At 37.8% G+C, this 23,770-nt stretch overlaps 1 protein-coding gene across 3 annotated transcripts in view; it reads left to right on the top strand.

Annotated features, from left to right (window-relative positions):
• The window catches only part of RB1CC1 (RB1 inducible coiled-coil 1), a 77,653-nt gene that overhangs the window by 367 nt on the left and 53,516 nt on the right, over positions 1–23,770 (top strand). For 2 of the 3 annotated variants that reach the window (XM_066992991.1, XM_066992990.1), the window contains exons 2-5: positions 11,960–12,075; positions 13,935–14,062; positions 16,922–17,048; positions 17,305–17,475. In XM_066992991.1, the coding sequence (XP_066849092.1) occupies positions 13,992–14,062; positions 16,922–17,048; positions 17,305–17,475 (369 nt within the window). In that variant the 5' untranslated portion in view covers positions 11,960–12,075; positions 13,935–13,991. Of the gene's footprint in view, positions 1–11,959; positions 12,076–13,934; positions 14,063–16,921; positions 17,049–17,304; positions 17,476–23,770 lie in introns of those variants that run through there. The other variant, XM_048072422.2, reaches the window with a different exon arrangement.

Here is a 23,770-nt window from a genome sequence, read left to right as displayed (position 1 = left end):
ATGGTGGTGGTGGTGGGGACCCCCGGGCGGGCGGGTTGGGGCGCACCCTGCCCGCGGCTTGACGGCGGAGCCCTGGCAGCGAAGTTGCTCCGAGGGATGACTCAGCCGGCCTGCGCCTCCCTGCCCGCCCTCGGCGGCAGGCAGGCAGGCAGGGCAACGTCGTGCTGGCCAGCGCTGACCTGCCGCCCTCTCGGCTCTTGGCTTCTTTCTGCTCCCCAGGGAGCCGTGCCCCGCGCCCAGCCTTACCCTGCTTTCCCCTTGCTGCGGGGCCGGCCGGGGCTGGCTTTGCTTCTGCGGTGACCCCAAAGTTTTGTCTGACTGCGGGGTGGAGGTAGGGCTGCTAACCTGGGTGCTGGGGGAATCGCATGAGCAGAGCCTGGCATCGCCGTCTTTCTTTACTTTATCTAGAGATTAAAGAAAAACAACTCGTGCCTGAAACCAAGGTACTCAGCAGTAACCTTGACGTGTTAGTTTAGCCCTCTTTTAGCCGTAGTTGTTTTTACTCTACCATCTGTTTCATGCCTGAAGTAATTAAGTGGTGAGTTCTGTCGGCGAGCCGAGCAATGCGTTCATGCTTAAAGTTGCGCCCGTATTTCACTTTGGGAGAGAATGAGCAGGTCGGGTGTCTTTCCTACCACTACGTAAATGTGAGAAGTGGTTGGCGTAGTAGGCTTTCTGGAAGAACTATGCTTCTGAAATCAATGGGTTGATTGCACAGTATAAGTTATCTCAGCTGCGTTGGAAAAATAATGCAGATGGAAAAAGGTGCATCTTAGAGTTGAAGTTCATATGGCTTGGCAGTAGTATGAGGAGTACTAGGTACTAGAAACACTTCATAACAATAAAGCAAGCTTGTGCACACTTATGATATATTTAAGTTGTGGACCTAAAATAAATTAATATCTAGCACTTTGGGATGTTTTTAGGAGATGAAGCACATGAAGAAGGGACTTCGCTGTTAATTAATGTTTTCCCTTACAATTTAGCGCCAAAGAACAAATACTAGCAAGAAAGAAATTGGATGTATAAATCATTAAGTTTAGTTTAAATGAAAGTGTGCAGAGGATACAGTTGTACTTACTCTAAATGCCATCTAGAGCTCCAAATGGTTTTATTTTATGGGGAATAGTGAAGAGAATTTACCCGAGAAAGTGGAGAAAAGGACTTGAGCAGTGCCAGTTATGGACCCAGAAATAGAAGCAGGAACCTTTGGGATAATAGATTAGTGTAAGATAGACGTAACTGCACTTTGGAGGTATGTTAACGTGGTACGCTTTGTATAAATAGCTGTATGTTTTGTAGGTTTAAAAAAAAAAAAAATCACAAAACCAACCAACCCCACTATATATTGCACTGTAATCTGTTGATCTGGCCTTTTGCTCGGCACAGATTTGGGTTAGTAGTGTCTGAGATCTTCCTCAAGGGGCTGGCTCTCTCCTCATGTCATGTTACCATATTTATAATTAGAAGTGTACCAAGCAGATTTGCGCCTACTGGAGGAGAGGGCAGCGGTTATTTTGAGGTCTTTTGTGTTGTCTGTTTAAAACATGATTTGTCCCTCTGTGTACTCCAAACTTCGCTAAGGTTATACATAATTTTGCAAAACTTGAAGTGAAAAACACAGTTTCTAAGCTACTTGTAAATTTCTTAGAATTTCAGTTATTCTGGTTAAACTGGAGGTAGGTTTATGTGGGAGGATAGGAATGGTGTGTGTCCTTCTGCTCCTTTTGATATGAGAGTGACTGTTGGAGTAGAATTGTTGGAAAGTTTTCCTTATGTTATCCTGTGGGGTTGGTTGTTATCAGTGTGTTCTTAAGCCTTTGTTTGTAAAGCAATAATTTTAGTGGATGACTGGCTCTGCTCTGTGAGGATCTTGAGGCTTGTATTGCAAAGTTTGGGTTTGCTCACATACTACGGTAAAATGAACCAGGTCAAAATGAAAACTGTTGTGTAAGGTGGGTACTCTGAAAAGTATAGCGTGCATGCCAGGCTGTCTCACGAGCTGCTCCAGAGTCATTTGGACAGTGTCCAGGCTGCTATGCCTCTCCTTCTGCATGTGTGTATTGCTCAAGAACAGTTATGCTCCTGATGTTGGTCTGCAGCTCCATGATACTACACGAGGAGTTTCCGAAAAGGGGAAAAAAAAATCTAATACCCTACCAACTTGGCACCAGAGCATTAGCTGTTAGTGAGGTCCTTAGAAGTAGTAATCTGTGAAGAAGCAAAGCTTGATTACAAGATGCAGGCTTACATAATGTTATGTTATACTGCAAGGCCTGGTTGAATGCACTGATACCAAGCAAGCAAAAAAAATATATATATGCATATATATAACATGTAAATTACTAACCTAGTTGGTAGAGTTCATGTGTGCATTTTGTATCCAATTTTTCAGAGTAATGATTTCCATGTACAAGTTTTTATGATTTCTTTGTCATAAAAGCTTGCAGTAACAGTAACTTGTTCGGGAAACTAGTTAGAGATTCCGTGGTGGTTATTGCAAAAGTCACTCCTCTGTGGGCTAACTCATATTGCAGATCTGCTTTTAGTTCAGTTTTGAGTTCAGTTGGAGGACACTAGCCATGTGTCAGCTGTTTCCCTTTGTAAGCAGGGTTGGAAGTGGATATATTTTCTAAAGATAATGGGATTTTAACATCTCTGGATTGTTAATATTTGTTGATAGAAATATCAAAACAAATTTATTGATATAAATACTTTTGCTCAGAGATTCAGGTGGGGCTGGTTGCTCTTGGACGACTAGGAGAAGCCCCTGGGGTGTCAGGAGAATTCTTGCTTGTCTTCTGTCCATCTCCCCGCGTGTATTTTCCTGTTGTTGTTGGGGTTTGCATTGCTCCAGCAGGGTTCTGAGCTCAAGCAACCAATGGCAGTTGCTAGTGGAGCTTTTTTATGTGCATCCAAGATGCTGACAGTTTCTTCTGGGAAGAGATTTTGCAGCTGGGCCTGCTGCCTTTATCACATCAAGGTAAAATGATTACAGAATGCTGTATATAAATCTCTAGTAGCTGGTGTACCTAGAAAATCAGCTGTTGTAGAATGTGGTAGCCTGCTTTCTGTGACTTGAAGTGTTACATGAATTTCTCTCCAATATGTATTGATTACCTGTTGATTGAAAATGAAAAGTAAAGCTGCTTTGTTGGCTAGGTGGGTCCCAGATGTCTGGCTGTGTTATGCCACTCCGACTTCAGAACTTTTCTTGCTATGAATAGCTTTTCTTACCTGCTAAGGATTATTTTTGAAACACTATTTCTGCTATTTTTTTTCTGGAGATTGGGAAAGTTTTGGTAGTGTGTGTGTGGGAGTAGTGTGTTCGTTATTTGAATTGCCCGTTTTTTATTTGGACAGATGAGTTGAAACTAGTGTCTGTATGATAGAAACACAGCACAGCAATCTTCATTACTATTCTTGAAGATATGTTTGAAAGGCCAGCATGGTGTTTTCAGTTTGAACAGATTGAAAGCAATGTGTATTTTTGAGGTAGAAAGTGGCACTGGAGAAGTAATTAAAGGGCAAGTTAAGACTTTCATCACGAATTCACAGATCAGACCTCTCCTAACAAAGCTGCAATATAAAGTCTGTTCAGGATGGCACTTTGCTGAGACCTGATTTCTATGAACGTTTGAAATAGCTGCTTCTAAATTCCCAAATTTTGTGTTCACATTCTGTTTTGTAACTGATCTTATCTTGTAACTTATCTCCACTTTTTATATGGTTGAATGTTTGTGCCCCATTCTGTAAGATACGCTCTTTTGTCTGTTACATATGTTGCAGAAATGGCTGCAGCAATTTTCATTCTTTTTCCTTTTGAATGGCGGTGTTTTCCTGATATTGCGGGGATTATAAATGTCAGTGTTTTATCTCAAATTTTATTTTGGGTTCATCGCTGCCTACTAGCTGTGATGGTATGTCAAAAGTATGGATATTTGTTTCTTACTTAGTGTAGTTGTGCTTGGGTTAGGCAGTTTACACTGATAAAATGGTGCTTGTATTGATACAGTTTTCTTTCCATCCTCCAGTGTGTGTATTTCTATTAAATTCAGATGAAAGGAAGGTTGTTATGTAAGAATATATTGTGTAACTGGACTAGGAGCTATTTTATAGTATATAATGCTTATGTTATTGTTACATTACAAGTATTTTAGTAGTAAACTTGAGATGATTTGTCTATTGTAATTAAAAATACTCTGTACAGATACTTGTTACCTACTAATTGGAAGAAACTTGATGTAAACCGAATTAACACTTTAAACAAAAACCCTGAAGTATCTCTTAGAAAACTTCTCATCTCAGTCTGAACAAAAAGAGGGGGTGGAGTGTGTAAATTTGCCTTTACTTGTCTTATGTGGAAGACTCAAAGATAAAATATGCTTTTTTTTCAATTCATAGGTATACGATACAACAAAGCAATTTCACATTAATGTTCTGTCAACACAACCAGGGTTTAATAAGGTGGGGGTACAGTTGTCATACATAAAGAGTTGTGGGTTTTGTTGTCTGTGTTTTTTTGTCTGAGGTTGTCTGTTTCATAAGTTGGTGATATTCCATGGAAGGATTTATTGATGCACTTTGTTAGTTGTTTTAAACTGCCAAAGATTTAGCCAAGAAAGGTAAAGATGCTAGCTGAAGAGAAAGTAAAATCGAACTTCAAGAAGCTGTTTAATAATATTCTTCATACCCATCCTGCACTTCTCATTTCTTGATACATTGCTGTTATCTTTCAGATTGATTCCAATAGAGACCTGAAGTAGATTGTAATTATGTAATATGCAAATAGAGCAGTAAGCTGATTTGCCAAAAATCTAGATGTGATTTTTTTTTTGAAATGTGTTCATAGGGAGGATATGAACTCTGCATGTTCGTAAGTATCCATATGAAGAAGAAAAAGTTTGAAACTGTTTTGGAAGTTGCTGATTATTTGAAGATTTTACCATGATTATGGTAGTGTTGTTTCAAACTTGCTACAGCAAAGTAATCTGGTTTTCTGCATCTAACTATGCACAACTGAAAAGTTGCACAACTGAAAGTTGATGCAGGGAGAGGAGCAGAAGGACAACTGGCTGAGGACGGGACGCTGCTGCTCGTGCTCTAATCAGTGTTTGTGGTCTTGGTTAGCCAGAGGGAGAGTGGTAAAGAAGGAGAGGCATTGCTGCTGACTTGTCTGATTTTGATGTGAGAAGTACAGGAATTTTTGTTGGCTGTTTCTTGCAGAATTGTTTGCAAACACTGCATAATTTTACATGCTAATCATTTTTAAAAGAGCTTATTACAGGGAAACCTCCCCACCAGTATGGAGTCAGTCAGTAACTTGAATAAAACCACCTGAAGCTCTACATACCCAAAAGCACCATTCTTTGCAAAGTATTAATCTCCATAATTGGAGAGAGGTGTGTAGTCTGGCAAAATTACACTTTAAAAAAAAAAAAAAGCTGACTAAACCTTCAGTTAACTTTGCAAAAGACAAAGTTGCAGGCAGCTGTGCAAAGACTGTTTCCATCAATTAAAAAAAAAAAGAAAAAAAGAAAAAGCACTTTTACAAGCTGTGGGCTGTTTCCTAGCAATAAGAATGTCAGAAAACCTTGATTTGTTTTCCAACTTCTACTTGTTAACCAAGGCACAGAAATTTCACTTTCTGACAGATAAGAGATGTGGGGTTTTGCAAAAGCCAGTCAACTTTTTTTTTTTTTTTTTTTTACTGTTGGAGAAGAACTTTTGCATGATTCTTTATGTGGATTGTGTTTTGGCACAAATACAGTGAAAAGAGTCATGTAAATAGATGCTAGCCCTCAGAACTGAAGTTTTATAATTATATACATACGGCATCGTGACATAATGTCTAATAATGTGCTCTTTGTCTCATAAACGTGCTTGAAACTATTCTTTTCTTACAGTTCCTGGTACAAGTTCTGTCTGAACTTGAAAGAAGCTGCGTTGTTTGGGCCACATCAGTTTCAAAGTTACTCTTTGAGGCACCATGTTTTCTTGCCTGCCTGGCTGCAGTCGCTTCTGGTCTCGTGCTCTTCCACCCTTGGTGGTGTTGGGGACCTGTGAGGGTCTCGCTCCACCTGCCCTGCTGGCAGGGAGAGCAGAACTAGCTCCCACATAATTCTGAGTTGCTCCTTTATTCATACGTACGATGGTCATGCGTAACACCTATTTTGTGAAAAGCTAAGCACAAAGTTGGCATCGTGCCAAAATGCCCAATGAAAATAAAAGTAAAAAATGCCTCTTACGTTCTGAATTACTGAGTTTTGAAATTCCCCTTTTAGTGAATTGGGAAGTAGGGACTTGGCACGTTTCCTGGTTCCTGTGCAAAATTGCAGCTCCTTTCCTGCCTTCAGAGTGGAAGGGACTTGCTTTGCTGACCAGCCTGTGGCTGTGAGGGCTGCTAACGAGGCAGGGACTGTCGGAGACTCTTTAATTAAGTAACTGCTTCTGTGCCTGACGCACATCTCAGCACAGTATAAATAGAGCTCCAGATGGCACCTTGCAGATGTCAGGGATTGACAGCCTTTCTTGAAGACTACTACACTGTGGCTTCAACATGAGATTTTTAGGACTTGTTGTAAGGTGGCCGTGGGAGATGGGATTTCCACCTGGAGTAACATGTGTCTTAGTCATTACGTGTGGCCTGGTTTAAAACTTTTTGAAGGGGTGGGCGATGGGGTTTCTCTCTGCATCTGGGTCAGGAGAGGTCCTGTTGTAGATCCGTCAGGCAGCACAGCCAGCCGTATCATGGGCAGTATTAAAAGCAGCGTGGTCAGCAGGTCAAGGGAGGTGATTGTGCCCCTCTGCTCTGCCCTTGTGAGGCCCCACCTGGAGTGCTGCGTCCAGGTCTGGGGCCCCCAGCACAAGCAGGATGTGGGGCTGTTAGAGCAGGTCCAGAGGAGGGCCACGAAAGTGATCAGAGGGTTGGAGCACCTCTCGTATGAAGACAGGCTGAGAGAGCTGTGGATGTTCAGCCTGAAGAAAAGGTGCTGGGGAGACCTTGTAGCGTCCTTCCAGTACCTAAAGGGGGCCCACAGGAAAGCTGGGGAGGGACTCTTTGTCAGGGGGTGCAGTGACAGGACAAGTGGCTTTAAACTAAAAGAGGGTAGGTTTAGGTTAGATATAAGGAAGAAATTCTTTACTATGAGGGTGGTGAGGCACTGGCACAGGCTGCCCAGAGAAGCTGTGGGTGCCCCATCCCTGGAGGTGTTCAAAGGCCAGGCTGGATGGGGCTCTGAGCAATCTGATCTAGTGGGAATTGCCCTTGCCCATGGCAGGGAGGTTGGAACATGGGATCTTTAAGGTCCCTTCCAACCCAAACCATTCCATGATTTATTGAAGAAGTTTGGAATTTGTTTTTTGAAGTGCCTCTTAAAGCATGTTTCCTTTCAGTTGCCCAGATAAGGGTATGCATTTGCATTGTGTTTTAGAAATGAAGCTGTTTGTGTTGCTAAAAATATTAGTGAAGAATGTAGTGAGGTCATCCTGTCTTTTTTTCTGGGTGGTTGCAGTGGTCTTTTGCAAAATTAAGAGATTTTTGGTTAGAAGCATTGGTGGCAATAATGAGGAAAGCTCCTTGACATCTGCTTTTAGAGGTGATCTTACAGCATGAAGAAAGGTGTTTTTTTCCTTAAATTCAACTTTAGTCTCTATGTTCCCTCTCCTTTGATATTAGGAAATGTGATGTTTAAATCACATTTAAATCACTTTGCTTCTGAAGTGAGGTGTGGAAGCTAGATCAAGAGATTTTTTTTTTTTAGAAGGGCACCAGAAAAAAAGGAAGGAAAATAGAGGTAGAACACAGATTTGTAGAAGAAAGCAAATTGAATTGGAAGGAACATTCTGTGCTAGTCTACTACTTCGTCTATTATAGAGTTGCCTAAGTTGAAGTGAAACAGGAAATCCTGCTCAGAGGAGAGCAAGGTGAGATCACAGGAATTGCAGCAGCTCAAAGGCAAAACTTAAATTTTTGCTGCATGGACATGAAGGGCAGCTTAATAAAATGATAATGTGCTCCAGAGTTGGTTCTCCATCCCCAGAGGTAATGAAGGCATATTCTCCTTGAGGAAAGATGTAATCCACATACGATGTTCAGTGAATGAGGAATACAATATAAGTCTTTTTAGCATGTGACAGACTTGTCAGACTTCACCTCGGATGAATTGCCCTTTTGGCAGGTAGGAATTCAACACTGATCCCCTGTGAGAAACCAGGCCCTTGTAATCACAGGTAATATTTGTGACTCATGTTGGGGGCAATATCTATTACTTGTAACGTAGCCTCAGTAAGAGAAGAGAACTATCCTTTATTAGCTTATACAGATGATGTTCATAAAGAGCTATTGCAATGTCTAATCATTAGCAATGTGGAAAATTGCAGGCTTTTGAGTGAATAACGAGGGTACTGCCCTGCTTAGGTACTTAAAAGCTAGTTCTGTCTGTTTTTAGAGCCATGCTCCTTCCAACCTGGAGATAAGCACGGGGGGAAAGGAGTTCAGTCTCCTTGGTCCACTCTGACCTTGGAGGTGAAGCACTGATGAGTAAAGCACTTATTTTGCAGATATGAAGTAACGCTTCCCCACTAAAAGAAAGGTACCCTATACTGCTCATGCATTGCTGTTCCCTCTTGAACCCGTGGGTTTTAAGGGAAGCCATGACTTTGACATAATTTCATTTAAGTTCTAGGTGCTTAAATAAAAATGTATTAATAACTTGGATTACAGATGAAACTTGAACAACCCAGTTTATAAAGGAGGCATGGAAAATGAGATGCCAAAAAAAAACACACAAAGAAACACACAAAGGTGAGAGAGAGAGGAGGAAAAAAAAAGTGCAAATTGAAATACTAGAATATTGTAGAGGAAACCTGATAAATTTAAAGTGAAGCTGATGATGCCCCTTTAAACACAAACAGCAATAATAAACATTGATTGCTGTCTTTGTCCTACCCTGCATGCTGTATTCTAGTGTTTGGGTTAGTGAAGTTGGAAAGAATTGCACTGTGAAGCAGTGGAACGGGCGGGGTGGGATGATGGAGCAGGGATTCTGCACTTAGTGGGAGAAGTGGATGGTTAATGTAGCCATAGGATTATTTGTGGAGTGCTGTGAAACCCATGATGTCTGTGCTGTAGTTACAAAAAGGGAAGGTCTGTAAACAGACATTCATTTCCTTTTAAAGATGTAGAAATAATGAGCATATTCTGAACTAAATAAGCTGCATTTTAAAATTTCTAAACAGCATACATTGAAAGTATTGATCAACACAGACTTCAGAAGTTCACAGTTGTGTTTCAGAGTTTATATTGGATAGGACAAGCTTGCAATATTCTTGTGAAGTGAAGCAGATGTAATTGTATTGCAATGTAAACACAACATAGAGCAATGAAATAAATGTTATATTGTCAGCATAACATATTCCTGGCTGTTTTTGGCGTTAGCTAATGTAACAAAATACACATCTGAGTTACTTCTTGAAGGTTTTTCTGCTTTGTGCTATTCTTACCTTCACTTTTTATCATCTTAGTCATTTTTTATACTCATTTGTACTATGTTCTGTCTGCTCCGGCAGTTACTACAGCAATTCCTCTTTTCAAATTTTGGGCACTTTTAAATGACGTTGTCAATAATTCGTGGGTGTTGATCATATAAGCTTCCACCCCGTGACTTGAAAGATCTTATTTCTGTGATAGCATTGACCTAATGGTGCAGGCAGGTCATGCAGTTCAGACAACAAATCTGGGTGGACGAGTCATTTCATTACAGCTTCTAATTACATAGTTAGCAGCTTTGTCTTCAGTAGTTGTCAAATTTTGTAATTTTTCAACCTCTTTTAAAGTTGCTGGAAATAATTCATCAGCGTAACACTAAAAATCCTAACTAACACTTGTATACTATGTAACAATGTAACGCATTGTGAAATTCTCTTAACATACTATTGAAGTAATGCAAGCAGAAGAGTAATAAAATGTATTTGTTTATGGGTATGTTCTGTTGAAACTTGATGGTTCCTGATTTTCACTCCAAGCTTATGTTAAAAACTTGTGTTACTGCTGAATCATGTTCTTGAATTCTAGGAACAAACCTAAAAGCTGATTTGTGGTATGGAGCTGACCTCACTTGTGTTAGCCTACTTTAACCTTTTTGAAGAAAAAAGACTGAGGCACCTGTGACTGAATTTCATGTGTATCTATCTCCCTTTGATTAATCTTGGATGTTATTGGGCAAACTCGGGCAGGCATTATCCAGAGATGTGAGAATAGTGGGAGCTCTCAATGTTAAGTTTCTTCAAGTGTTGAGAAAAGAAGCAGCCTGGGAGACCCTTGGTCCTGTCTTCAGATGATGGCCCCTGCTGGATGGAGGGCTGCAGCCTGCCTTCCTTATTCCTTAGGGAACGTGCGGGAAAACTCAGCATTCAAAGCATATATTTTCTAAAATCTTGCTTCATGTGACTCCTCTGTTCGTGGAAGTACTTAATGAATTTTGTGGCAACCTTGGGAGTGGGAGTGGGTAAACTCTACTTTTTTTTTTCTTCTTCTTTAAATAGTAACCTAACAGTGTGAACATAAAAATTTGTCCTGCTTGTCTGAGCATACTTCAGGATTGTTTGTTAGCTTGTTTGGTGAAGTGTTGGGTGGAAGAAACAATACTTGGTTTCTGACTTCTGAATGGTCTCAGAGGAAGTAGAAGGATAGAGGTTATAGTACTGGGGTCCTTCTTTGTGGTAGAAGTAGTCTCTTATGATTTATGGTAACACCCATTACTTCAGTCTAAAGCAAGTATTCATAAATTTATTTTGCTTGAGTACAACTGCTGATAGCCAAAGGAGGATGCTTCAGTTAGTACTTTTCCCAATAGTGATACTTAAGCACATTGCTTTTTTCGTCATACTGCACCTTTACTTCTGACCAGGTGATGTATGTGCCTTTTGAATGGGAGGAAAGAGGGAGTGTGCAGGAATGGAGAAAGATAACTTAAAAGTTCAAATAACAAACTGCCTGACAAACTGCCATCTGTTCCGTGCACGTAAAATGCAGTTGTGTAATCTTCCTCTCGATCATAATGTTTACAAATTCAGGATGAAGAGAGTTTGTTTCCAATTTACTGTTAGAGGCATGAGTTGCGTAAAACAAGTTACATGTTCTAATGGTTTTGGGGCTTCAGCAATCCTATTTTTAGTAGTGGATTATCACCCTTTATAGTGCCTGATCATCTTCTCAGAGAGCTTGCTAGGGTATTAACATGGTAGAAATAACGTTTGTTTCAGTTTGATTGTGCGCTTTCCTGACTGCTTTTGTACCAGTTGAACTGAACGAGTTACTGAGCCCTGCTGCTTGTCACCGCCTCCTTGCCAAGGGCTCCTTCTCCTTCAGCATGCTACCAAACTGATAGCAGTTAAAATGAACTAAATTGGCTTTAAAAGACCACTTTTGCTGATCTGGCTTACTTTGATTGTTGTATTTTTAACAGCATTTCTGGGAGAGGAAGCCCATGGCAAAGATGCCAGTGATGAGCAGCTGGGTCTGGTAACATCTTCAGTTTAGGAAAATGCCTCTTTACTCTCTTTTTTCTCAGATCAATTGCATTGTGTTTTGAAGCTTAGCACCATATCAGCATTACTCTTAGCATCGTATCAGAATTTTGCACCAGTTCTGAAGAACACTTTCGGTTAATGGAAATACAAGCAGTTCTTTTTAGTGAACTAACTTTACTTCCTTGTAAATACTGAAAAATGTTGCAGTGATTTTAAATTGAACTTGTGGGGAAAAGTACTAAGGTGTGTAATAGCTTTGCGTAGACTTACAACTGGATGTCACTGTTAATTTAAAAAAAAAAAAAACCTACATAATTCTTTCTAGTATTGGCATATACTTTGGCTTCAGTGTTAAATACAGCGATAACCATAAAATCCTGATGTTTTAATGGTACCAGTAATTACATTCTGTATCTTTTCTTTACAGATCTTCTCTGGTTTTGAACAGTCATGCTACTCTGTTGCCAAAATCAAGTAAAGCGAGCAGGCATTTATTCTCCCTGTGTATTTGAAGAAGGTGATACCTTTGTATAGTGCCTGAAGGTAATTCTTTCTTTGCTTGAAGTTGAAAAGTTTGAGACTGATGCATGTGTGGCAGATGCTGTCATAAATATTTCTGATCTTGATGCAGTTTTTTCTTTAGAAGCTTTAAATGGTTAGCCACAGTGTTAAGAATGGGGTGTATCAATTAAAATTTCACTTTGTGTACATGAATAAATGATGTTTCAGGACAGATTGTCTATTAAATACCACTCAGGCTTGCAAAGTAATGTTTCTGTGAAAACTAGATACTATACAAGTATTTCACTCTGCTTAGGTGGGAAAGACAAGAACAGCAGCTTTTATGTGCTCCGTGGTACTTGTTTTAAATGTTGTATTTAACATGTGTATTTCTAATTTTATATGGACCATAGTTGCAAATGAAGCACACTTTTGGCAAATGAAGTCTCTCTGTGCTCATGAGACTATTAAATTCACTGGCCTAAGCTATAGAAATAATCAATGAATTACTGCTAGTATGTTCTTGAGATTCAGGAATTCTTGTATGTCTAGTAAGTTTTTTAATAGAGTATATTCCTTACTAAGGCTTTTGTTATTTGACACAGTTCTCTTTCTAAGCCTTGTTGTTAAAATGCATGTCTTGACTAGTTTATGTTCATGCTTGAAAAGTGTGCAGAAAGTCATTCTTGAAAAAAAGCTGTTAATGACTTTCTGGAATTGTTCTTCTGGTAGAACTATCTTCCGACCCCTCACACACTTTAATGGTTATTTTGTTATTTTTCTTTGTGGTCTGTCAGATTTTTTTGTCTGTGTAGACAAAGATAAATGCATTTTCAAACTCATTTTAAAATAATACAAATAGCTGTGTGGGTCTTGTGCCTTTTCCTCTTATTTCAGGGAAAGGAGGACTACTTATTCTTCCTGTGAAGTAATTTAATCCAAAAAGTCATTCTTGTAATGACGTAGGAATATTGCTGAGTCTAAAACTTCTCCAGCTTAACTTTTCATCACTCTTTTCACATCAAAAAAAAAAACAAAAAAACAAAAAACAGCAGTGCATTAGTGACTGCAGTGACAGTGTACTTTTGCAGCCACTCTGTTAGTGTGGAGAAAAAGGCCTGGAGGTATGGAATATTTCAGGGGTAGAATGTCAAATCTGAGAATGTCTTGCAAAGCAATTAAATGTTTTTCTTCTATTATGTACTCTGGAAAAACATGTGCTTGCTTATAGTCATTAATCCAGAAACTTGTAGGGTACATGAGTGAAAATGTCCAATGTTTCTTTGATCGCTCCATAGTGGCTAGTAGTGACTAAGAAGGTAGCTACAGATTTAGCAGTGCTGAAAACAAAGGGAAATCTGTATTTTTTTATCTGTCTGTAATTACCTAATAGCTTTTAAAAAACTAATTTCAGCAATTTTTTTTATTGATACTGTTTCTGTATATCTGAGAGGAAAAAAATTATGCATAGGGATAGGTAAACTTTGATCTAGGTTGGGGAATGAATACTTACAGCTTAGACCATGCTGCTATTTGTAAAGTGTAGAAAAGATAACCAGAAATGACTGTCTGGGGATTTAAAAATATATTTCATAACTGACAAAAGCCAGGTAATCATGCCAGATGATGGCCTCTGCAACTGAAAGTTGTCTTCTCCTCTCCTTCCTGTCTTTCCCCAGTGTATAATTTCATGCGTTCTAGCCCATCCGCATATGAGAATGCCCTCCTGTGCCCGTGTTTCTCGTAAGAGAAGCATCTGTATGTTTACTAGCAGCAAAAGAACTGCAGAATATGAGAGCTGATATATTAACCCACTACGTAGCTAAAAGTGTTTCTTTCAAAAGCATGTACGTACTTTTTCATAACTCATATGTGAAATACACTTCAATCTTTTTTTTCAGTTTCTAGATGATTTTAAGAGTGGAAATTATAAACTTCAGAGACCTAAAGAAATCATCATGAAGCTATATGTATTTCTGGTCAACACTGGAACTACCCTAACCTTTGACACAGAACTTGCTGTACAAAAGTAAGAAAGTAAATTAGTCTTGTATTGTTTGATTTTTTTTAATAAATAAAAGAAGTGGTATATGCTTTGTTTTTTTGTATAATGAGTTCTTGAGAGTTGATACTCAATTGATTTTTGAGTATGTCCACATAGTTCCCCCCCACTAGGTTTTCATGTATTTCAGTGAATTGGGGATTTTTTTATTAGCATTTTCAGTGTCTTGCAGGTGGTTGTGCTTCTGTGAGGTCCCATGAAAGCGCAGGGAGGTTACTTTCTGCAGTAGTGACATAGGATGTAGGTGTTATTTACTTGATCTTAGCTCTGTCTGGTGTTATATTTGGGATTACATTTTGGAAAAAACTGTCAGATTTACTTCTGGTCTTTTGTGATCTTTTATTGAACAGCATTTTTGTTTATTGGTATCATAAAATAAGTTCTGCGGATTGTTTTTTCTACTCGCAGTATTTATACATCTTGAAGAAAATGTGTTCTGTAATGTTTTAGACTAGATGCTGAAGAACTGGCGTATAGGTTTTTGTCATATGTTCCAGGATGGGAAAAACTTGGTTCTGTCATATGTTCTAGCATAGGCTCTAGCATATCTTACAGCGTTCTCTATATAAAACATAAACGTCCAAACTGTGAACTGTTTGAAATGTGAGCAGTGTGTTAGATTACCAGTCAAATCCCAACGACTTTACAACTTTTTTTTTCCCACTGCATATTAAATGCATCTTGCAACCTTAATGATGCTTTAGAGAGACCTAGATATACTAAGTGTATTATAGCATCTACACTTGTTCTCATGTAGAACTCTGATCTAATACAATAAATCTTGTGTAACATCATCATAGCCCATGAGCCTTGGAGCTAGCAAGAGCCAACCTGACCTGTTGTCTTCATATTCTGTTAGTGGTGAATGAGTTGCAAGTAATTCATGTACATGCTGTTACATGTGCTAGATAATGTTGATTGAAAGACTTCCATGGATTTTTGTAATGAAGTCCGTTGTTACCATACTCCTGAATTTCTGTTTGTAACTTTCCAAATTCACTTGTTGAATCATGATTTTGAAACTTTTGAGCTGGAAGAGCCCTAACACTGCATGCATTGAATGATTTTGTATGCTGTTTTGCAAAGCTAACTGAGGATAGTATTGGGGATGAAATAAAATACCACAGCTATTTTGGATCTACTGAGTTACGAAGCTGGTGAAGGGACTAGAAAATAAGATCTGAGGAGTGACTGAGGAAACTGGGGTTGTTCAGTCTGGAGAAGAAGATACTGAGGGGAGACCTCATCACTTTCTACAGCTACCTGAAAGGAGATTGCAGCAAGGAGGATGTGACACTTTTCTCAAGTGACAACTGTCAGGACACAATTAAATAGCCTCAGGTTATGCTGGGGAAGCTTTAGATTAGAAATCAGGAGAGGGTGATTAGGTATTGGAACAGGCTAGCCAGGGACGTGTCACCATCCTTGGAGGTATTTAAAAGATGTGTGGATGTGGTGCTTAGGGACATGGTTTAGTGGTGTACTTGAAAGTTTTAGGTTGATGGTTGGACTTCATGATCTTAAGCATATTTGCCAACCTAAGTTATTCTATGATTACGTGATTTGCAGACGTCAGTACCTCTGTGTGTCATCTAGTACACTGAGATCTCAAAATCGCCTAAATCATGATGAGGTGCAGCATTTGAACTGCCAGACAGGGTATCTAATAGCCTGGCACGGGCCAACTTTTTGCTCTGTGTGTTATTTTTTGAGGAAAAAGTGGTGGACGAGACAAAATACAAGACTATTCAGCTGAGTAGTTTAACTTTGTGTTCTGTATGTCTGTAGACACTTGCTCTTCTTAGCAAGACCTTTTTCTTGGGTTCTTTGCCTATCTCCTTGAATGTGTGCCAATCAGTTTTCTCAATAAACACGGGGATGATAGGTGAATTCTTTTTGTAACACAGCTAGTGAGTACTAGCCTGTGTTTGAGGTGTTTGTAGGCTATATTAGGTAACAGATCTTTATTTTTTCAAGTACCTTATAGCCAGTAACTTTGTTTTGATTCCTGCTAATAATATCAAAAACAGTGATGCTTACGTTGATTATTCACTTGATAATCTGAAGCTTTTCAGTGCCTTTGCTCAGTTGTCACCACTGTGTATTATAGTTTTAGTCAGTTACTGTATCATATTCACGAATTCTTTATTTTGTTTGTGTCTTTGAGACAAAGTCTAGAATTGTTAAAGTAAGCAGTGTCATGAGGATGTCATCACCTGGAATTAAAGCTGCTAGGATGCTGAATGAAAGCAGGGGTGGCTTACTGGTCTACTGTTTTTGCATTAAACATGTCTGCAATGTTTATATTCGTTTGTTGCATATTCATTGATTGAATTTCCTGTCAGTTGAGCATTGTACTGTGCTTCATGTACTGTAAATCAATCAGAGTTGATTAAGTGGAAATGTGCTTAAATTAGGCTTAATGAAGTGTTGAGTACTCGTGTTGTCATATTATAGAATTTCAGGAAGTCATTTGTATGCTCATAAAGTAAGCATTCAAAGAACATAATACGACTTTTACAGTTGTTATCCTAAATGCTTTATTTGATCTAGAATTTCAGCACATTATCAGATCTTATTGGAAGAAGATTGCTGATGATATACCAGTGTTCTACAGGCTCTACTCCTTTAGGTGATAGCTTGTTAGATGGATATCCAGAATACAACATATTACAGCCTTTACGAACTTACAGATATTTCATTGTGCAGAAAGCAAATGTAACAAGTCCTGCCTTGAAACAGACAAGTTGCCTGTCTATATTACAGGAACATGTGAAATTAGACACACAAACGTTTTTGTCATCTTATCCCCCGTTTTTTTTTCAGTGTGGCTGATCTGAAACATGCAATACAAACAAAGTATAAGATTGCCATTCAGCACCAGGTACTGGTTGTCAATGGAGGAGAGTGTATGGCACCAGACAGAAGAGTGTGTAGTTACAGTGCTGGAACAGTAAGTGCATACTGCATTTGTCATTTAAGCTGTGGTAGGGGAAGAAAAAACTCTTTTAGTAAAGGATTTTTAAGTATTTTTCTACAGTATATCATGTTTGCTGAATTTCTTTCATTTGAGAAACCTTTTTTATCTATTTAGTTTATACATGTGGATTTTAACGTGGTCTTAAGACATATTACCCATATGATGGAATAACTGGTGATTGAATGATACCTTTACTAAATGTGTGGTTTCACTTTCTTCTTGAGTGTAGGACACCAACCCAATTTTCTTATTCAACAAAGAAATGATCTTGTGTGAGCGTCCCCCAGCTATCCCGAAAACTACGTTTTCAGCAGAGAATGAGATGGAATTGAAAGTAGAAGAGTCTCTAATGATGCCTGCAGTTTTTCATACGGTAGCATCACGGACCCAACTTGCTGTGGTAAGTAGATTTGTAGTGTACTTGCGCACAAAAGGACAATACCCTTTTTATGTCAGAGCGGTAACTTGATGCAAATTTTGAAGGAGTTTTGTCAGAAGACAGTGAAAATGATATACTATTAATGATCTATTCTTTGAAGCCTTTGTCCGTAATTTTCAAGATAGGTACTAAAATGTGCTTCTGTAGCATTTTCAAAGCTGCTTTAGAAAGCAAATTGTAGTATGGCTTTATGGATGCATATGTTTCCAGCACTGGCAAAATGAAAGAAATCTGGTTTCTTTGGACTCGTGCCTCAATTCCCTGCCTCATTTTCAGTGACTTTAGTCTGTCTCAACTTGAAGACAGAAAAGTTTGTTAGTTCAGAAACAGTATTAACCCAGATAGAAAACTTGCAGTGTGATCTTTTTCAAAGTACCTTTCCAACCTCCTGTTTCCTCTTACAGATTTCTCACCAGTTGTGTAGACATGCAAAACTAAGATTCATTTTCCCAAAATGTCTTTCACGTGTTTTCTTATTGAGTGCTGGCTTCTACTTGCATAGAAAGCAAACTTGTTAGAATTACAATTTTATTATTTCATATTACTTTGAGGAGTGGGCTACCCTGCAACAAGGGTAGTAAAATACCAAGTGTGCAAGCAGTATGAACGGCTGCATGTTCTAGAATGTGATGTGCGCAGTAGCTGAACTAATTGCGTTTCTTTGTGTTACGAAATGCTGTCCTCATTTTCCTTTTCAAATTTTACATTCTAAATGCGTTAAATAATACAGTCTCTAATAATTATTTAAAAAACCGTCTCTAATAATTATTTAGATTTCCAACAGTTAGGAGTGGGTTAGTGGTTGTGTAGCATTTAGCACAGACTGAATAGTAATTCATGCTTTTAGCATGTTGTCTTGGTAATCATTTGCAAGTTTCAGTAATAACATTAAGGCAGTCCAAAAGAGTATTTTGTATTTTAAATGATGTACTATTTAAATACTGTACAGAAGAATTCAGAGAAAAGTGCCAAGTCATGCATATAGCACAGAGTTTCTTTTTGCTTTTTTTCCCCCTTGGTCTATCAGGAGTGGGGAGGTTAGCTTGAATAATCTAACATTGACATACTGTCTAATTTAAGGCAAGGATCAAGTCCAATAAACACTCTTCTTCCATCTACCACCTGTTGACAGTTATTGCTGACTTAGTAAATAAGACCTTGAGTAATTAGGGATCTGTGAATCATATGACTGTCAGACTGAAAAGAGTAGATATAGATGTGAATTCATCTAGGAGTAGGAGGTTTTCATTTGTGCTCCTTACTTGAGGAGTGTGAAGATTGTTTTTTCAGCAGCTGAGACTGAAATACTGATTTTTCTGAGGTGTTAAAAGGATTTTATAAAAGTCAGTAAGACTAGTGTCTGTTAAATGCTTAACATATTAATTGATTTGATATGAATGGGAGTTCTGGTATTTATGTATGAACTTTACTTGAAAAGGTGGTATTAATGAGTTTCGTGTTTCTAATTGTTGATGTTTTCTCTCCTTTGTTTTCCCCATCTCTGAAGGGGAAAAATTAACACATCAGGGATTCCCGATTATTATTTTGACCCAGTAAAGTTACTATACATTGACAGATAAACAGATTTGATTCCTGTGGAGTAAGTTTTTATATTCCAGGAGTGTTTTTTAATGTATACTTCTACTTGAGAAGGATTGTTAGTGCTACCTTCTCTTCCCCCTCAATTCTGAAGGCTGTATTAATACACAGAGCAAGCAAGTTTATTCAAGTGTTTCTGCTTTTAAATTACTTATATCTTAACTGACTTGTTCTGTTGGCAAGTCTTCTGTCAGGGAAACCCGTATTTCAGAAATACTCTCAAAGTCCATGTGAAGTACAGCATTTATTGGCCAACTGGTGCTATAACATTTAGCTTAAGACTGTGGAGTTCACGTAGAGATTGATCCTGAACTGATTTCCAAGTAAAGAAATCTTTCTATGCTTGATGGAATCTGTTATTATTGTTGAAGGAGGGCGGATTTAGTATTTTAAAGGTCTTTAAACATCCACTTAAGTGGAATGGAGTTGTTGTTTTAGCCTGCACATTGATCTTGTAAAAGATTGTCCTATGTTCCACACTTCTTCCAGCTCTTCCCTGCTGGTAAAAGGGCAACAATTATAGTATTTTTTTCTGAAAAAAAAAATAATAAAGACTGAATATCTAGTTATGTTCTTAAATCTGATGTGCCTTTATACCGTCAGTTAGCTTTGTCCAATATTTGAAATATTTCAAAATCATGGGCTCTGTATTTGGCTGTGAAAATGCTTTGGGTGCTTTTCTGAGAGTTGAGGGGAATGCTAAGAAAACAGCTCTGTATCATAGAAGATGAGTAAATAGTCTAACCTGACTTGAGATATGCCAGGGTGTGAAGACTTTATAAAAAGGAGTATTGCAGTGTTACTACAGTCTTTCATGATGCTTACTTGAAGCACATTGAGCAGTAATTCAGAAGAAATTAGAGAAAGGCTAGAAATGTGGTTAGATCATTAATCTTCTTCAAGCTTCATTGTAAGCCTCTGGTCTGGAAGGAAGATGGAACATGAGATATTAGTCCTTCTCAAAATTAAGATCTGGGGAGAGGAAGAGAGGCTCTGAACCTCTGTAGTTGTGAGAATGATGCATCCAAAACCACACTGACTATACTGTACACTAGATTTCATGCAAAATGGGCATGAAAAATCTGCAGTATAATGATTGAAGGCTTATCTTTTAATTCATTTTAGAGACAATTTGTGTTACCAGAAAAACAGTTACAGTACTTGATGGTGGTTTTGCCTGTTGTAATTGTTTAGGGAGCTTAAATAATTGTCATGCATTAATAGTAAGTATTAATTACATTTAAATATGTTTTGTATTAGAATAAATATCTCAATCTAAAATGTTGCTTATGATTACAGAATCTTATTGTCAATAATAAGAAACAGTGATGTGCAACTACTTAAAAGTAGAGGAGAATTAGATAGCTGCCAGTTTACATTTAATTTACTATCTCTTCTCCCCAGAAGATATGCAGTATAACTTTAAAATCAGATTTTATAAGAAATAGTAAGACAGTATGTGAAATAACAAAAATTGCTTAGAAGATGACTTCTAATTTACCATGCAGGAGTACAGTAACTATTCTTGGTTATCTCTTGTAGCACATGGCCTGCTTCTAATTTAGTAATAGGCAAACTTTTCTTGTATGGAGTGTTATATACGTTTCAGGGTGTAATGGATTTTGTTGTCATCTTAGTTTTCCCTTGTTTTAAGTCTTCCTGAAAACTTTTGAATTTGATCAGTTTTTCCATGGGTTGTATTATGCTGTAAAACAGTATGAAAAGGTATTTTTTTATCTTACCGTATTTTGAACTTTATTTGTACTGTAGAGAAAGCTGACAGATATCTGATTCACTTTCTGGATATGATGTTTTAGAAACTTGTTTGCAGTAAAAAGTAGTTCTACATTTTCCTTTAACAAGTATTTCTCTTAGTCTGTGTATTTATTTTCTTCCTCGTTGTTGTTTTTTTTGCCTGCCTAAAATCTTGTTTCCCATCTTTCCTTTGTTAGATGGGCAGCTAGAGCTGACCACCACTGACATAGATTTCTGTTTTTTGTCATAATTTTCTGACATCCTTGGTTACTGTTCAGGTAAAACAAAAGTTATCTTTTAGTTCACAGTGGAGGCCCTGTTTTTTTCCTGCCTTACAGATAGCTCAAATATTCTGAGTTGGGTAAATAGTCATATTCTGTGCATTTCTTCAGGAACGTAGTTATAGCAGCATAATTATAGTTGGAATTATTGTTAAAGAGTTTCTTAAGAAATCTGCGTAACCTTTGCTACTTCATGACTTGTTTTATTTCTTCCAGGTCAGTAATTTAGAATCATCAGGAGGGAAAAAATATGCAGAACTGTAACATTTTTCAGTAATATTCATGGAAGACTGTTTGTTTTTCATGGCCTGCATTTTTCTCTTTCAGATGTTGCTCTCACCTACGTTAATGAGCCATTGTCACATGAATAGCTCAACTGCTTTTATGACTTGAATGAGCCAAGTTAATTCCACTTACAAATATAGATTTTGCTTGAACAAGGAACTTTAAAAGTCCTACGGAATGTTTGCATTCTTGTAACTTTTTATCCACATGGTATAGAGATGTTAATTTTCTTATTTTCTGATTGGAGCTAATTTCATTAACTTACATTTAGTCTTTTTTTAGGTTTTAATACCTCCTAACCAAAAGTCCTTCCTGTGTCAAGCTTATTGCCACCTGTTTGGTTTTCCACTGTACTATAACTATCCATATCAAGATAAATTTTTTTTTTTCGTTTCCTGAATTTAACACTTAAACAAATTTCCTTAAGGTGTATGTGTGTTTTTTTTTTTTTAACTGGAGATATCATTACATAAAATTCACAGTATAAAAACTTTAAAGAAGCTGTATCTGTTACCACAATTTGCTCTTTCGCTGATTAAACTGAAATACTTTCCATAGCTTTTGTCAAATGTGGTGATGTCTTAGTGTTTTAAACGTTTTTTAATCATCTTTTCCTTGTTCAGTGTTTGTTTCATCTACTGTCTGGCTTTTAAATAGCAGTTAAAGCAACTTTCTAAGCCTATTTTCATTTTATGTCCAAGTATCCTGGTTGCCCTCTGGCTAAAAATTTACTGTTGAGATGTAAGTGCCTTAAGTGTTACAGCGTGCTTTTCTACAGCTACCCTACTTTCCTGCTTCTCTTCCAGTTCATCAGTTTTGGCCTTGAGCTGCGGAATGTGGACAATGAGGTGCACAGAGTGTTTGCAAAAAGTTGCGTACATATCAGCTTAGGAGAAAACAAGCTGTTCTCTACACAATGCATTGCGCAATGAACTCTGTTCTATGAATCTTGTCTAATCTTTTGTTTTTTGAACACTACTGCTAAAAAAATCTGATAGCTTATCTTTTAGAACAGGATTTACTTAGTTATTTTTAAGTGATTGAAATTCCCTGATTTTAACTGAAGTTGCAGAAGAAGGTTATTGGAGACTTGCACTTTTGGTTAGTAGATATATTTCATATTTCATGTAATACTGTTGCTGACATCATCAAACTGTCAATTCCAGTCATATTTTCTTTTAGAGATAGGGATGGCAATGAGAAACTGTGTGGCTGTTTCGTAAGGCTACGTAAAACCATGTCTGTAGTTGTACTACCTACATCATTCTTGGTTCAGTTCCAAATGCTTCCAACCCTAGTGAAGATGTATAATCATGCTTCCTGAAAGCGATGTAACTACTGTTTAAATATGTACACTTTCACTTTGACTAGAAAGCTACTTTGAGACCCAGTGGAAAACAATTACTAAAAAATGTTGCATTCTTAAAGCATTTGTAATGATTCTAGCAATTGTGTGATGAAATTGCTATTATTCATCCATTTTTACTAAATATTCTAATAGCAGGAAACACTTCTAGCTCTTCCACAGAAGTCCAGGCTTCTTTAACTTGCATCAATGATCAATCTTATCATCTTTGAATGTCTTTGAGCTGGTCAGGGTTAAAATAGACTAGCTTTTATGATTAAATGTTTTTTGGTTGGCCTTTGCGACCAAAATCGTTAGGTTAAGCTTTTGGAAAATTCACTGGGAATGTTTTTTAAAAAAAAAAAAAAAAAGACTTGGATGGCTTGGAAAAGCTAGTGAAAATTATCACTTACCTCATACCCTGCTTTGATTCATTGGCTGGGTGTTTTATATCAGCTTCTCAGTGTCCTTTTTGGTGGTAAATTCTGTCACTTGACTTCTCTTAGCTTGCTTTTAGGATCTCAGCCAAGAGCTAGTGAAAACAGGACTGAAGAAAAAGTCACTAAGCTATGAATAGCTTGGCTCTGTATCACGCTGATGAAATAAATACTTAATAAATATGTAGTAAGTCATGAACTGTGTGGACAAATGTTCAAAGGACAGTCACCAAAATTGATCAATATTAAAGGAAAATGGAATAATCAGCTGTCTAATGAAAGACGAGAAATTATCATGAAATCTCAAGCCTCCCTCACAGTCAAGTTAACTGTTCCAGCTTCAGGTTTTAAAAGCTGAAATCCTCAGAAGTGGTTAATATAGTAACATTACTGTTGTTTTCAGTTGAGGTGTTAAAAAAGGGATATTGGTCTTAGTTTCTGGTATTGGTAACCAAGATATTGGTTACCTTTTGTGGAAGTGTTTATCCTCTAGTGTAGTGTGTGGTGTGTGTAACTTCACTTTCAGAGATCCTTTTTGGTGGCCTGAGGTTGAT

Source organism: Anser cygnoides, chromosome 2, assembly GCF_040182565.1.
Source record: "Anser cygnoides isolate HZ-2024a breed goose chromosome 2, Taihu_goose_T2T_genome, whole genome shotgun sequence".
NCBI classification, from domain to species: domain Eukaryota; kingdom Metazoa; phylum Chordata; class Aves; order Anseriformes; family Anatidae; genus Anser; species Anser cygnoides.
Note: the sequence above shows the minus strand (reverse complement) of the source record. Positions and strands in the feature narration are given on the sequence as shown.